The sequence below is a fragment of the Catharus ustulatus genome, chromosome 18, assembly GCF_009819885.2.
Source record: "Catharus ustulatus isolate bCatUst1 chromosome 18, bCatUst1.pri.v2, whole genome shotgun sequence".
Taxonomy (NCBI): domain Eukaryota; kingdom Metazoa; phylum Chordata; class Aves; order Passeriformes; family Turdidae; genus Catharus; species Catharus ustulatus.
The window spans coordinates 7,999,388-8,014,830 of record NC_046238.1 but is presented as its reverse complement, the minus strand read 5'-3'; the positions used below and the strand labels follow the sequence as shown (position 1 = coordinate 8,014,830).

Sequence of the window (15,443 nt, the reverse complement as noted above, 5' to 3'; positions counted from 1 at the left end):
CCAGGGGCAAAACCCCTGGGGCAGCCCTTGCCTTCTCCCTGGGGAAAAGTGGGATGAGGGAAGGATGTGCTTCTGCCTGGCCCGAGTCTTCTCTTCCCACCGTCTTTTCTCTTCTTTGTAGAAGAACGTTCAGCTAAAATTTAATGTTCAAAAAATGCATTTTTTCAAGAATCATTCAATATTGATTCCATTATTTCATTGAGGTGCACGGGAACCAGGTGTTCCTAAGACTCCTAAGGCAAATTTATTTGCATTGAAGGAGATGTCGTCAGTGTCTGACACTGTTTGTAGTGTTTCAGGTCCACAGAAACTGGAACCTGAGTGACAGACTGGTCACAGGCACAGAGATCCGTGTCGCTCGAACAGAGCAGACACAATTTGTGTGCGCGTTCTCTTAGAGGAGTTGGGTGATACACGTTCTGTGCACCTGCGTAGGTGAAGGAGGGGGCATCTGTGCGCCCTAGGGCACGGGACCAGCACGGGACCAGCACGGGACCAGCACGGTACCGCTTCGCACACGGGCTCCGGCAGCAAAGGGTAGCGATGCGTGCTGCCCGTGTCCTTGTGTGTGCACCGAGTGTGACCCGGGCTGTGCCCTGTGCCGGACACCGCGTGTGACCCGAGCTGTGCCGGACACCGCGTGTGACCCGAGCCGTGCCGGACACCGCGTGTGTCCCGAGCTGCGCCGGACACCGCGTGTGTCCCGAGCTGTGCTGGATACCCCGTGTGACCCGAGCTGTGCCGGACACCGCGTGTGACCCGAGCCGTGCCGGACACCGCGTGTGTCCCGAGCTGTGCCGGACACCGCGTGTGACCCGAGCTGTGCCGGACACCGCGTGTGACCCGAGCTGTGCCGTGCCCGGCCCGGCCGCTCCGCCGGGAGCACAGCGCGGCCGCGCCGCCAGGGGGCGCTGGAGCGGGCGGGCGCCAGCCCCGACAGGGGTCTGAATGTGAGAGTGCGTGTGTAAATATATATATAAACATATAAATATATAAATGTGTGTGTGTGTGCGCGTGTGTGTGTGTAAGTATATATATGTATGTATGAATACATATACACAAAAATACACATATATGTCCGTGTATGTGTATGTGTGTATATATATGTGTGTGGGTGTATATGTGTAAATGTGTGTCCGTCAGTGTGTCTGCACACAGATGCACACACATTTATATACACGCTCACACACGTGTGTCCGCACGTCTGTGTGTCCACAAGTGTATGTATGTCCGCACACATGTCTTTGTGTATGTCCGCGTGTGTGTATGCCCGTGTGTATGTTTGTGTGTACGCCCGTGTGTGTGTGTCCGTGTGTCCGTGTGCGTGTCCGTGTGTGTGTCCACGTGTCCGTGTGTCCGTGTGTGTGTCCGTGTTGTGTGTCCGTGTGTCCGTGTGCGTGTCCGTGTGTGTGTCCACGTGTCCGTGTGTGTGTCCGTGTGTGTGTCCGTGTTGTGTGTCCGTGTGTGTGTCCGTGTGTCCGTGTGTGTCCGTGTTGTGTGTCCGTGTGTGTGTCCGTGTGTGTCCGTGTGTGTGTCCGTGTTGTGTGTCCGTGTGTGTGTCCGTGTGTCTGTGTGTCCGTGTTGTGTGTCCGTGTTGTGTGTCCGCGTTGTGTGTCCGTGTGCGTATCTGTGTCCGTGTGTCCGTGCGTGTCCGTGTGTGTGTCCGTGTTGTGTGTCCGCGTTGTGTGTCCGTGTGCGTGTCCGTGCGCCCCGCGCCCGCCCGCGCCGCCGCCGCCCTGTGGAGCCGCCCGCGCCTTCCGGCGCCGTGACCCGGCAGTGACGCGGCCATGGCCGCCCGCTGAGGCGCGGAGCGCGGCCGAGCCCGGCGGGGCGGAGCGGGGCGGAGCGGGGCGGGCGGCGGCTCCCGGCGGCCGCGCTGTGTGCTTGGCGCTCGGGTGGGAGCGGGCCCGGCCGTGCCCCTGGGCCGCGGGGCTGCGGGTGCCGCCGTGCCCCGGAGCGGGCGGGCTGAGCCGCGCTCTGTCCCCTCAGGCGTGCGAGCCGCAGCGCCCCAGCTCCGCCGGGCCGGCCCCGCGGCTCCGCGCCGCAGCGGCCGAAGATGAGGACCGTGCTGATGGTGGCGGAGAAGCCGTCCCTGGCGCAGTCCATCGCCAAGATCCTCTCCAGAGGTACGGGAGGGGAGGCGGGGCGGGTGCCGCTGCCGCCGCGGAGCCGGGAGCGCGGTGCAGGCGCGGGGATGTGCGCGGTGCCGGGGGCTCTGCCCGGGCTGCTGTCAGTGCCCGAGGCTCAGAAACGCCCTGGGCAGTGCCCTGCGTCTCTTGGCAGCCTCCTGGCAGCGGTGGCTTTGGACAGGCTCAGAAAACAACGGGATGTCCCATCTAGTTCTGATGCTTTCTATGGGCCGATGCCTGTTTAATCCAAGAATGAAGGAATCTGGTTTCGATATTTTGTGTAGCTCTTAGTGTGCCTTAGAGCATACGGTGTCTGGAAATACCAATCAAGTAGCAAGCTGATGTTCTAAGATTTTGAAGTTAAAGTTTCATAAATCTGGAAAATAAAATAAATTGATTGTAACTGTGTCTTCTAGAAAACTAGCTGTATTTTGCTAAGGTTTCATGGTGAGAGGGAAAGGCTGGTAGAGATAATGGATAGTTTAATTTGAAGATGAAATATACTTTAGGAAAGCCCTGAATTGATACTTAATGGAATAAAAGTTTGATTAATGAGTACAATTTTTTGATCAAGAAGACCCTACCTGTAAGATCTAAAGAAAGTGGGATGTAATTTCACACAAAATAAGTTGTTTCAATAGCTGGGGGTTTTTTACCTCATTAATATTTATGATCCTGTTTTCACAGGGAACATGTCCTCTCGCAAGGGACTCAACGGTGCGTGCTCCGTGCACGAGTACAGCGGCTCCTTCATGGGACAGGGCGCCCACTTCAAGATGACATCGGTGTGTGGCCACGTCATGACTTTGGATTTCATAGGTATTTGCCTGCTCCTCAGATGTTTTAGCTAATACAGCTTGTAGAGCTGCCAGGTCTTTCAGAAAAAGCTAACAAGTCCCTTGGTATACAGTAAAGCAGGATGTGTTAGCGTGGAAAATTTTCCATTCAAATTTTGAAAACCAAGTGTTTTGCGAAGTAAAGCTGTTTGTTTTATAAATATTTCTTCAGAGGTCCACTTAATATAATTTTGCTTTTCAGGAAAATATAACAGCTGGGATAAAGTGGATCCAGCAGAACTTTTTAGCAAAGCTCCCACAGAAAAGAAAGAAGCTAATCCCAAACTGACCATGGTGAAGTTTTTACAGGTATTCTTTCTTATGAATGGTGTTTAGAGTTATCATTTTCTACGTTGCTAAATAAGAATTCCTCCAGGGACTAGCTTTTTGTCACAGTTAAATCTGTTTTGTTAACATAGTAGAAACAATATTTTATTTTTGCTGGTTCTTACGCTGTCTGAAATCTTTGTTAAATTCACTTTTGTGATTGCCTTCTGAGTTTTTTGACAGTTGATATCCTGCTTCTCAGAATTGGAGCATTGGATCCAAATTTAGCTTTAACAGCGAGTGCAAGGCACAGCTTATAAATGCCTTCTTTAAAATAAGTCTGTGTCGGTTCACACTTCACACACCCTGCTGAAACCAGAAAAATGAATGTATAGGTAGGGAGGGGAGAGGTGGTTTTATGAGTTGCTGAAAAACTGTGCTCTAATTTTTCTCACAGGTGGAGGGAAGAGGCTGTGATTGTATTGTCTTGTGGTTGGATTGTGATAAGGAAGGAGAAAACATCTGTTTTGAAGTAAGATTTCTCTTTTTAAGACTCATAATACCATAATATATGTCTGACAAGACTGTCAATGCATTGTTTTATGAGTATACAGTAAAATTCAAACTAAAGTTGAATAAAGTTTTAAAAGCCTAGAGGGCCTTGGTGGAAAAATTCTCATGCTTTGAACTCTGTAAGATGTAAGTTAAAGAATATAAATAAATTTCAGAGGTGTTGCTCATCTCAGATGAATAATCAGGGCTCTTAAACGTTAGAACATTTCAATGCTTCAAGAATTGGTCTGTATTCCACAGCTGGAGTAGTTCTTTTTATGTCCTTATAAAACTTCATCTCTGTTGTCTTTTATTTATTAAGCTACCTGATGCTTTAGAGGACAGAAGCTGCTTATAAGTATAGGCTTACTGCAGAAATGTGGCCTCTGCACATAAAAAGCATAGAACTAAAATTTTGCTAAGATTTATTTTTTAATAAATAAATAGAAGTCTACATGAAGAGTATTTGTTTGGGGATTTTCTTCAGTTTAAAGAAAGATGTTTTATCAAGTGATAGTTTTAAGTTTTTTACATACCCCTGTATCATTACTTGTGTCTTAGCAATGAATAGAATAAACCCAGACAGGCACTGGTACATGTTCACCAAAAGGTGCTGCAGCTGCACTGGTGAATGTCCTTGTTCTTAGTCAGAAAGACTAATTTGCTCCCAGCAGTTGCTGTACAGTAAATAAACCCTTCAGTTTTGTTACTTCTTTATGTGCTTTTGAGTGGAATGACAAATACTGCTCTGCCTTATCAGTTCATGCATTGGCATGACATCTTGCTGAATTAAGAAAGCAATGACACAGAAACAAATATTTTGTGGAGAGTGTTTTTTTATCGTTAGAGAGAAACCCTTTCTCTTTCAAATCCTCTTTAACTACGCTTCTGATTTTGCTTAGGTTCTTGATGCAGTTCTCCCTGTCATGAACAAACCTCGTGGCACGGAGAGGACGATTTACAGAGCTAAATTCAGTTCCATCACCGACACAGACATCTGCAATGCCATGAATCACTTGGGAGAGCCCAATCGCAACGAAGCTCTGTCCGTGGATGCCCGCCAGGAGCTGGATCTCAGGATTGGCTGTGCCTTCACAAGGTGACAGCACAGCCTGCACATGATGTTGTGAAGTGTTCAGGAGTGGCTCTGTGCCCCTGTGGTTTAAACCCAGCCAAGCCCCACACAGCCACTCACTGCCTCCCTCCATCAGTACTGAGGAGTACTGGATGGGTAGAAGTGGGAAAACTCATGGCTTGAGATAAAGACAGTTTAATAGGTAAACAAAAGCTACAACCACACAAGCAAAGCAAAATAAGGAATTCATTCACCACTTCCCAGGGGCAGGCAGATGTTCAGCCATCCCCAGGAAAGCTGGGCTCCCTCACCCATTATGTTTACTTGGAAAAGCAAGTACCATCACCCCAAGTGTTCCCCCCTTCCTCCTTATTCCCCCAGCTTTATATGCTGAGCATGATGTCACATGATCTGGAATATCCCTTTGATCAGCTGGGATCAGCTGTCCTGGCTGTGTCCCCTCCCAGCTCCTTGTGAGGCAAAATGATTATGTCTTAATTAACTGTAAGAAATGGTGTTTGTCAGAGTTCTCTTTTCCTAGTGCCTAAATAATTGTATAGATTATTCATATTTTGTGTGTGTATGATAACAAAAACATCTGCTTTTCATGGGAATGAGGATATTAACATATACTTTCCTCTTTTGTTTTTTTCCCCTGCCCTTCTCTTAGGTTCCAGACTAAATATTTTCAGGGGAAATACGGGAATTTAGACAGCTCCCTCATCTCCTTTGGGCCATGTCAGACCCCAACACTTGGATTCTGTGTTGAGAGGCATGACAAAATCCAGTCATTTAAGCCTGAGACTTACTGGGTGTTGCAAGCTAAAGTAAGTTTTACAGTATTTGATTTTACAAAAGAAATGCATTTATATTTTGTTCATTCATAAATTCATAGCTGCTGACAGGAATTCACAATGCCTATAGTTTACTCATGTGTTCTCATTCTGTTCACATGTGTGTCACCACTCTCAAGAACAGATTCCAGGATGTCAGTTTTGTGTTAAAGTGCTTATTGTCTGCTCCTTATAAGAATTCTTCAGTGCTAATCGTCTAAGCTTAGATTCTGCCAAAAAGACTACTTAAAATGGTTCTCTTTTGTTCCCTGGGGTCCTTGGACTGACTGTTGTTAATTTGAACCCAGGAATTAATTAGCCTGCCAACAAACATTGGCATTGCTGAGTATTGGAATTTTAAAGCAAATAAAATGCTCATTGTGTTAATTGGCAATTGAGTCCTCAGAGTACTTTGGCAGCTTAGAGTAGTTTTACAGCCTCGCTGCTGTCCAAGCTCTGAGAACAAACCAACAGAGTTTTATGGCTTGTGATCACAAGGATATTTTAAGCAAATAAGGGATTCGTGGTGAAAAGTTACCATTTTTGTATTTTAAAAGCAAAAAAAGGTGAAATCTGGCATCTGCTGTCATCTGTTTTGATGTTCTTGTGTGTCATGCTGGAATACTTGGTGCTGTTTACAGAGGGGTTTGTGCTCTCTCGTGTTTGTCACTTTGCCTGATTTTTGTACATGGGGCTGAAAATGTGACCTAGTGACAGTTTGTTACAAATGATTGATTCTGCTAAATCAAAATGGTAAACTTGGAATTTCTACCTATTTCAGTCTTTACTGTTTCCAGCACTAAACAAGGACAGTATTTCAGTGCAGTCAGGAATAGTTCTGGTCATTCCCCAGACCCCAGAGCTCCAAGTGCTCCAGCCTTTTCAAAAGCCACCCCAAAAAAAGCACAACTGCATGTTTGACCCTGGTGTCCTTGTGTGGGTTTGTCCTAACAAATCATGTCTGTCCTAGGATTTGCTTGCTGGACTCCTTCTGGGAATATGCATTCTCACACTTCTAGGAGTAGAGTTGGTGGGAATTAATTTTTTTTTTTTTGTCCAATAGGTGAATCCTGAAAAAGAAAGTTCTCTCACTTTGGATTGGGATAGAGTGAGGGTGTTTGATCGTGAGGTTGCTCAGATGTTCCTGAATATAACAAAGATGGCAAAAGAAGCAAAGGTAAGAATATTTACTAAGTGCCAGTAGGTCCATGTTTCATATGAAGGAAATACAATTTCGTATTTCATTTGTTGCATATTGAGGCTTTTGGTTGTTTTTGTTAAAGAGTGCAGAATATCTCTGGTTTGGTTTTTACTTCATTCAGCTTTGTGTAAATGAGAATAAAAGGCAAGAGATTTTTTTATTGTAGATTGTACTCTGCTGGTGTGGTCATCTCAGCAGAGGCCTCTTAGTATTGACTTTGGAAATGCTCATCACTCATGATAGGAACTCTTCATTACTAAACCTGCTAGGAAATACTGTTCAGATGTCTCCAAGCAGACCTCTTATTTCCCATGAGACACTGAATAAATCGGAATTTAATTATGTGTAGGGCAATATTCCTGCAGCTAAATATTTAATCATGTGTATATCTTTATAGCCAATTAACTTGTAACTCTGCTCTGTTCAATACTTGTTTGACAGTTGGATTTAAGTGCTTATAGACATCAAGGTTCAAAGACTGCTTGAAGCTTTAAAACATCTGCATTCTTCTAGTTAGGAATGTTGCTTGGAATGAGCACTAAATCTTTGTAGCACTGAAAGTTGGTGCTGCTGAGGTAAGTGGGAAGTAAAGACAGCAATAAACTGCCTTGCTGTGTTCCCAGTTAGTTATAGATCTGATCTAATCCTGGCACAAAGGGACTTTCAGACTTTAATTTTAGAACTTGATAAAATTATCTCCAGTCAGATTTTCTAAAGTAAAAATATATTGGTGGTTACTGTTTTAAGAGAACAAAGCAGATATGATAAAAATAGAAATGGTAGGTATGATACATATTTATAGACATGATTAAAATTATGCATTTACCAAATGTCAGAACTTTTACTGTGAAAATGCTGTTTTCTAGGTAGAATCTGTGAGTAAAAAAGAGAAGGTGAAACAGAGACCACTGGCTCTGAACACAGTAGAAATGCTCCGAGTAGCCAGTGCTGCTTTAGGTGGGTACAAAAGTTCAAATTTTCACACTGTTTTGAAGCAAAATATTTTGACCTCTCCAACAAAACAAATAATGCATAATTTTGGGCAAAGGAAAGTTTAGAAAGCTGCTTGTCAGAAGTGAAATGTTTGGCAAGTTCAAAGTGACAAAAGTCTTATGGAAAGGACAAAACATAATTTATTTAAATACTTTCATAAGGTGTACTCCAGATGCAGCAAACCATAATCACATAATGTGTATATGATCTTTGTTTTCTCCTGTCCCCTCTCAGGAATGGGTCCCCAGCATGCCATGCAAATAGCAGAGCGTCTTTACACTCAGGGCTATATCAGCTACCCTCGAACAGAAACTACCCATTATCCAGAAAACTTTGACCTGAAAGGATGTTTGAGACAACAAGCCAATAATCCTTACTGGGCAGAAACTGTGAGTACATGAAGCAAAAGCTATGCTGTTTATTCTCTAGTCTATTTTAGGATAGATCTTGCAGGCTGTAGTATGACCTGTAGTCATTCAGAAAATTTAAATATCTGTAGTTTCTTTTATTTATGTTATGAATTTGATCTGAGTAAGCTGTTTCTTTCTTCACCCAGGTAAAAACATTGCTATCAGAAGGCATCAATCGTCCAAGGAAAGGCCATGATGCAGGAGACCATCCTCCCATCACCCCAATGAGAGCTGCAACAGAAGCAGAATTAGGTATGGGCAAGTTCAGTAGTGTTGGGACACTGTGTGAGGAAATCAGTCCCTCAAGGTGTAAGGTGCCTGTTTCACTGAGTTGCAACAGAAAATAAAATTATATAAATATAAAATCACTGAGTTGCAACCGAAAATAAAATTATTTGGGTGTCAAAGAGTGAGGAGAGAGCAAAGTTGATCCTCACTGAAACTCTGGTGGCAGTGAAGTTCAGAGCTGCTTCAGCAATTGATGCTTGGGACTATAGTACTGCCAAGAAAAAGAAAAAATGCCTACATTTCTAGGAGAAATTTGTCCCAGAATAGTATCTTCCAAGTAGTGAAATTTGATTCTGTTTTGTGGCTGAGGTGTTGTTTCTCCCCAGGGGGAGATGGGTGGCGGCTGTACGAGTACATAACCCGGCACTTCATTGCCACTGTCAGTGCTGACTGCAAGTACCTACAAACCACCATTTCCTTCAGTATTGGCCCTGAAAGATTTACCTGTGTGGGAAAGGTGGTAACTTCACCAGGTAAGACAAATTGGGAGTAAGTATTAGCTGCAGATTGATTTTTTTTCGCATTAATACACTGGATGGGTGTGAAAGTTTAGCTTTGGGGACAAGTGCAATTGTGAAGACCTTTTCGAGCTCTCAAGACCAGAGCTCTAATCTTGTCCTAATTTTCATACTTCAGTTATGATAGAAAAAGTGTTGTTTTTCATGTAGTAGTTTCAAAGATTTAATGCCACATTTACCAGTATGAAGACAAGTATTTTTAAAGCAGTAAATGCCTTTTGGGGGATAAATTGCGCAAGAACTTTTTTCTTAGGCCTCTGTAAAAAGAATGTAGCAGCACTACTGAGACTTTTATGGTAAACTGCCAAGTTGTTTGTTTCTTTACCTACAGGGTTCACAGAAATTATGCCTTGGCACAGCATCCCCTTAGAAGAGAGCCTTCCCCACTGTGAGAAAGGAGATCTTTTTCCCATTGGTGAAATAAAATTGCTGGAAAAGCAAACCAGCCCTCCTGATTACCTGACAGAAGCAGAACTGATCACTCTGATGGAAAAGCATGGCATTGGTATGAACTTACTTAACTTACATTGCTCTGCAGTACATCCACCAAGAGTGCAGAGAGTCTGAGTCACTCCTCTGCACTGTCTCTGTCAGTAATGAGCTCTCAGTATTCATTTGGATATGTACAGTGATCATCTCTTCCCCTTCAAACCACCATGCCCATAGCTCCCTTCAGCAGATGGTAGATTGTTTCTTCTCCCACATTCCTTTCCCTTTCTAACCCTTATTTTTAGTATTTAGTTTCTGGCCAAACACTTCTGGCAAAAGCAGTATCCTTTCATAACACATCCCTGTCATTTCTCTGTCAGAAAGAGCTGATGTGTGGAAGGAAGCACCTCCCCATTCTTAGGAATGATTCCTTGTCTTTGCAGCTTGCTTTAGCTTTGCTCTCTCCAGTAATCCCCTATATCTTACACAATTTACCACAATTCTACTTTCCTTATCAATCTGAGTCTGACTTGTTTCTTTTAATGTATTTTCATGAATTTGCCCTGTCAGAGCAAACACAGTCGCTTACTCTACTGTGTTTTTCCAGAGTAAATAACTGTGAGAATAGGTGTCTTCTCAATAGTAAGTCCTTGGAAGAGATGAAGGGATCAATGTTAAACCATATGCTTGAGACTTACCAGAATTCCAAAGGACCATCAGAGTTACTAGAGAGTGAGAAGTTATGCCCTGGGAAGTTGGGTAGCAGTAAGAAGGTATCTGAATTCAAGCAATCTCAGGAGCCCTGTAATTTGACATTAAATCAGAGAAGCCAGAAGGGAGACATTTGATGAAAACTCTGTTTTGTTCAGGTGGATATATTGTTTTCCTTTGTGTGACAGGAACTGATGCCAGTATTCCAGTCCACATTAACAACATTTGCCAGCGAAACTACGTCACAGTGGAGAGTGGTCGAAGACTTAAACCTACAAACCTTGGCATTGTTCTGGTTCATGGTTATTACAAAATAGGTCAGTTAAATGCTCTTCCCTTTCCATCCTTTTACCTTCCTTTCCCTTTACTATATCAAAGGCTGATGTCAATGTGTAATTAAATTTCTGTCTCAAATAATGCCTATTTTGATGTCAGTTTGTGTATGAATTGTTTCCTACCTCCATTTTTGACCTTTCATTGCTGCTGTCTCTGGTTTCCTGTTAGATGCAGAATTGGTTCTTCCTACAATCCGCAGTGCTGTAGAGAAACAACTCAACTTAATAGCTCTGGGTAAAGCAAATTATCATCAGGTCCTGGAGCACACCCTGGACATTTTCAAAAGGAAGTTTCACTATTTTGTGGATTCTATTGCAGGTAAAACTTTCTACATGTGAAGTTCCCTACAATTACTTGGTTGTTGCATAGAAAATATTTATATATTAGGCTCCTTTCAGAAGCTTAGGCTTTCTGAAAAGTTGTGCCAGGACTGAAGTTTCCAGTCAAATTAATTTGCTCTCCAGAGGGAGATGGACTGAATCATGTCTCCAAAACTCTACTTCAAGTTTATTTTGTACCTGTGCAGTGGTGAGTTTTTGAAAATTTGAGATTAGTTGAACCAGTGTGTTTGTGCATGCTCAGTGCAACATGCTGTGTGTTTGTAGACAAGGAAGAGCATTGTGAGTAAAATATTTTAATTCTCACTTCTTCACAGGTCTGTAGGTGATTTTGTGCCAAGTTTCCTCGTAAGAACATTCTAACATAAGTGTGATTATTCCTTTTGCAGGTATGGATGAACTGATGGAAGTGTCTTTTTCACCCTTGGCTGCCACAGGCAAACCCCTTTCGCGCTGTGGTAAATGCCATCGTTTCATGAAGTATATTCAGGTCAGTTTACCTCATACTTGAAATTTGAGTTTCACTTGCTTGGGGGCATTGAGTATAAACTTATTTTCTATTACTAAACTTGGGTTCAAATGTCATCATGAGTGCCTTTCTAAAGCAAAAAGGCTGATAGGGTCTTGCCTTGGGGAACAGACCAGGGAACTCCAGCTGAGTTTACCACAAGCTTTAAACTCTGTTGACCTTGCAGGTGATCAGGAGATTTGTGTTCTGTTTCCAGGCCAAGCCAAGTCGCCTGCACTGCTCTCACTGTGATGACACCTACAGCCTCCCCCAGAACGGTACCATCAAACTCTACAAGGAGTTGCGTTGTCCCCTGGATGACTTTGAGCTGGTGCTGTGGTCATCTGGATCCAGAGGAAAGAGCTATCCACTGTGTCCGTACTGTTACAACCATCCTCCCTTCAGGGACATGAAAAAAGGTAGGAGCTCTGCAAACATGCAGGTGTCATCCTCACTTAAAGTAAATTAGTCTGTACAATGGGCTTTTTAGGAGTTTTAAAATCAGTGTTGCTTAGTATAAAATGCTATTCAAATTAGACTCTAGATACCTAAAACTTCATGTTAAACTTACCAAAATTTATTAGTTAACAAATAATATTTTTTTAATAGAAGAAGTAAGAAAATAACTTACCTGCATGCACTGTAGGTGACATTCACAACACTCAGCATGCAGTGAAAGACACCAAGATACTGATGCCTTGCAAATTTGAGTAGGCTTGGATAGGAGTATAAACAAAGACCAGGTCTTGGGAATGTTTTGATAGAGATAAATAGTGTGTCAAAAGCTGTTGAAGGGCATAAGAAGAGGTAGAAGTTGCAGTTAGTTTAGTAAGTGTGGGACTGAAACTTACTTAAAGTAGTGCACTGAAGCTTTTCAGCATCTTTTTATTACCATCTTTTAATTAAAAATATCTTGGACTAACAGTGAATAGTTCAAGTATGAAATGACAGTTAGGCAGGAGCCATACATTTAATTGAGAATGTAATGAGTTTTCATCACTAATCTGTCTAAACTGCCTGTACTGTACAGTGGCAGTATATGGCAATTCTGAAAACCGTTATAGAAAAATTTTTCAGTAGGGGATTATTCTGAAACTGTGAAGAGGCAAGTTGCCATTTTGGGAGCAGTTCCATCTTTAGTGATTTAGAAAATCTGCAGTACACTCGAGTGTTTCTGGCTTCTGTGTCTCACTTCCTTCAAACTGGGTAGTGTGAGTAGTGAGATAAAGGGTGGTGTGGTTTCACTCTTCTTCCCCAGGCATGGGCTGTAATGAGTGCACCCACCCCACGTGCCAGCACTCCCTTAGCATGCTTGGAATTGGGCAGTGTGTGGAGTGTGAGAACGGGGTGCTGGTGCTGGACCCGACGTCGGGTCCCAAGTGGAAGATGGCGTGCAACAAATGCAACGTGGTCGTGCACTTCTTCGAGAACGCCCACAAGGTGCGCGTGTCGCCCGAGACCTGCGAGATGTGCGAGGCGGCGCTCGTGGACGTGGATTTTAACAAAGCCAAATCGCCCTTGCCTGGCGATGAGACCCAGCATTCAGGCTGTGTGTTCTGTGACCCCGTGTTTCAGGATCTGGTGGAGCTGAAACACGCGGCCATGAGGCACCCCATGCACCGTGGGGGACAAGGGAAGCGGCAGGGGCGGGGAAGGGGCAAAGGCCGGAGACCTGGAGGAAGACTCAACCCAAAGAAACCCAAGGACAAAATGGCAGCTCTGGCTGCTTACTTTGTATAATGGCCACACAACAGGAAAATAAACTTCTTATAAAAATGTTTCTCTTTGAGTTAATTTGTAAGTATCTTTGATGTTTCACCGCTTTCCTGTTCTCAGAACAGTTAAAACACCTTAGGTTGCTCCCAAAACAAACTCTTCTGGATGATCCATCAGCAACTGAGTAAGCCTTTAAACTTTTAATTGGGATTTATTGATACAATTAGAGGTCACAAACAGTATGGAGACTCAAGAAGTCTACTTGGACTGCTAATAGGAAGGAAATGGAATTTGTCTCTTCTGACATTTCTTTGTCAACAATGCAAGTGCCAGGAATACAAGAACTGTTTAAGATCAGTGCTATGTTGCCATAGTCTTTAAGTGTGGCATGACACTTGCTTCATCTGACTTTGAATCTTCAAAAATAAGAAATTATTAGTAGCTGTCAGATTTTTAAATTACATCTGCAATAGCAAGAGCACTGCTTGAAGTCTGTCATTCTGCTGCATAAGTCAATAATGCCAACAGACATACAAAATGGAAATTATAAATGTGAAGGGGAATTATGCCTTGAGCATGATTCCCAAATTATGGCCTGTGCAGGCAAGTTAGTGTCTCACAGTCAATGGGGCCCAGTTTAATGAGACCTCCTCCTGCTGCTGGAAGACAGATTGAGTGTCCATGCTGCTTTATTCCTCTGTGGTCACACAGCAGATCATATATGACAAAATACAGTTTGTCCTGTCTGTTCCCTAAATTGTCATTTCAGTGTTGGCTGGTTTTGCTGTCAAAAGGAGGGTGTCCTCATGCTTTTGTGTGGAGCTGTATCTAACCACTGCAGCACTGGGTGCCACATTGCAAAATCTTGTACAAATATTTAATACTCTCTCCTTTCCTTCCATGTGCTCATGGCTGAGCAGGTCTGGTCAGCTGGTCAAGTACAGTTTGTGTCATCTATAGCCCCAAAACAGTTTCTGCACTAGTTGTAGTCAGATGGGAGCTGCTGCCTTTCAGCACAGAATGTGTAGAGAGTGACCTGGCATGGGATGCACTGGCAACAGAGAGGAAAGGCAAGTCCCTACAAGGGCAATTTACACCTCTGCTGTTTTAGCTGGCACAGTGTGTGCATTTACTGAACCAGAGAACACAGCCCAAATACCACAGCGCCAAGCCTGCTCTCTGATCAAATGTTTGTTTATACATTTGAGTTACAGCTCAAACATGAACTATGTTTTAACAGTACTGCTTAGAAGATCCAGCCATAGGTAGAAGGTTTTTTTTTTCTGTAGTTCTTTCTGGTAAAGGCAGGCTGAAGCAAATAGCTTCTTTTCATGAGGAGCCATGACATCGTTTTGAAAATCAAGTTGATGTGGTGCCTTGAAGTTGTGGGTCTTGATATAAACTACGATGGCTTCAGGGTGTTTGTACTCACTCAGTTGTTCAAGTGCTCTCTTACCCACAGCCTGGTTTGTACACCAGGAGCTGCTCTGAACTGTGTGCCCAGCTGGCTGCTGCTGGCTGGGGTTTCTGTGATGCTTGGAGATGGTCCTGGAAGTGTGGGAAACCTGTCATCGGTCCATGGCTTCTGAGTTGAGTCGGAATGCTTTCCTCTTCCTCCAAGCATGGCTAAATTTGGTCATTTGCAGACAAACTTTTGCTTGTGAAATCTCTTTGCACCCTTCCCATTTGCATGTATCTCTGTGTATGATTTGTCAGTGTGTGTAATTCTTCATAAACTAATGCAGAGGAAGTATTTTTGGATGGAAAAGCCACCCACCTGGGTCAGTACTCCCTTTGAGTACTCTGTGCAGTTTTGGGCATCACAGTGTAAAAAGTACTTTAAGCTATTAGAAAACATCCAAAGGAGAGCCATGAGGATGGGGAGGAGTCTGGAGGGGAAGCCAGAGGAGGGGTGGACAATGCTGTCAGCACATGGTGAGATTTTTGGGGTGATCCTCATGGTCCCTTCCAACTGAGGTTATTCTAGGGTTCCGTGAATGCTGAGCGCGGGGAGGACTCAGTGAAGAGACATCCCTGGGAAACACCTTCCAGCTGCTTTCCGCCATTCTGTGCCGGGCAGAGGGTGAGGAAGGGGAGCAGCGGTGCTGTGCCGGACAGCGAGCGGAGCTGTGCCGGGCAGAGGGTGTGAGGGAGGGCAGAGAGCGGAGCTGTGCCGGGCAGAGGGTGAGGAAGGGGAGCAGCGGTGCTGTGCCGGGCAGCGAGCGGAGCTGTGCCGGGCAGAGGGTGTGAGGAAGGGCAGAGAGCTGCTGCTGTGCCGGGCAGAGCGGCGCGGCCGCGGGCGC

General features: G+C 44.3%; 1 protein-coding gene across 1 annotated transcript; it reads left to right on the top strand.

The window, feature by feature from the left end:
* The first annotated feature begins 2,006 nt into the window (after positions 1-2,006).
* TOP3B (DNA topoisomerase III beta) lies at positions 2,007-13,204 on the top strand. Its single transcript, XM_033076075.2, has 17 exons — positions 2,007-2,126; positions 2,817-2,948; positions 3,168-3,274; positions 3,690-3,764; positions 4,687-4,883; positions 5,530-5,686; positions 6,756-6,869; positions 7,760-7,850; positions 8,121-8,275; positions 8,443-8,548; positions 8,911-9,057; positions 9,434-9,607; positions 10,431-10,559; positions 10,747-10,896; positions 11,306-11,406; positions 11,642-11,843; positions 12,683-13,204. Exons 1-17 carry the CDS (start codon positions 2,057-2,059, stop codon positions 13,162-13,164), a joined length of 2,589 nt encoding a protein of 862 aa, XP_032931966.1. The 5' UTR covers positions 2,007-2,056; the 3' UTR covers positions 13,165-13,204.
* The last annotated feature ends 2,239 nt before the right edge of the window (positions 13,205-15,443 follow it).

Excerpts from the sequence above, each read along its gene's own strand:
- TOP3B (XM_033076075.2), top strand. The coding sequence starts at position 2,057 with ATGAGGACCGTGCTGATGGTGGCGGAGAAGCCGTCCCTGGCGCAGTCC. Across the intron at positions 2,127-2,816 it reads CGCCAAGATCCTCTCCAGAG|GGAACATGTCCTCTCGCAAG; the intron begins GTACGGGAGGGG and ends CTGTTTTCACAG. Across the intron at positions 11,844-12,682 it reads CTTCAGGGACATGAAAAAAG|GCATGGGCTGTAATGAGTGC; the intron begins GTAGGAGCTCTG and ends CTTCTTCCCCAG.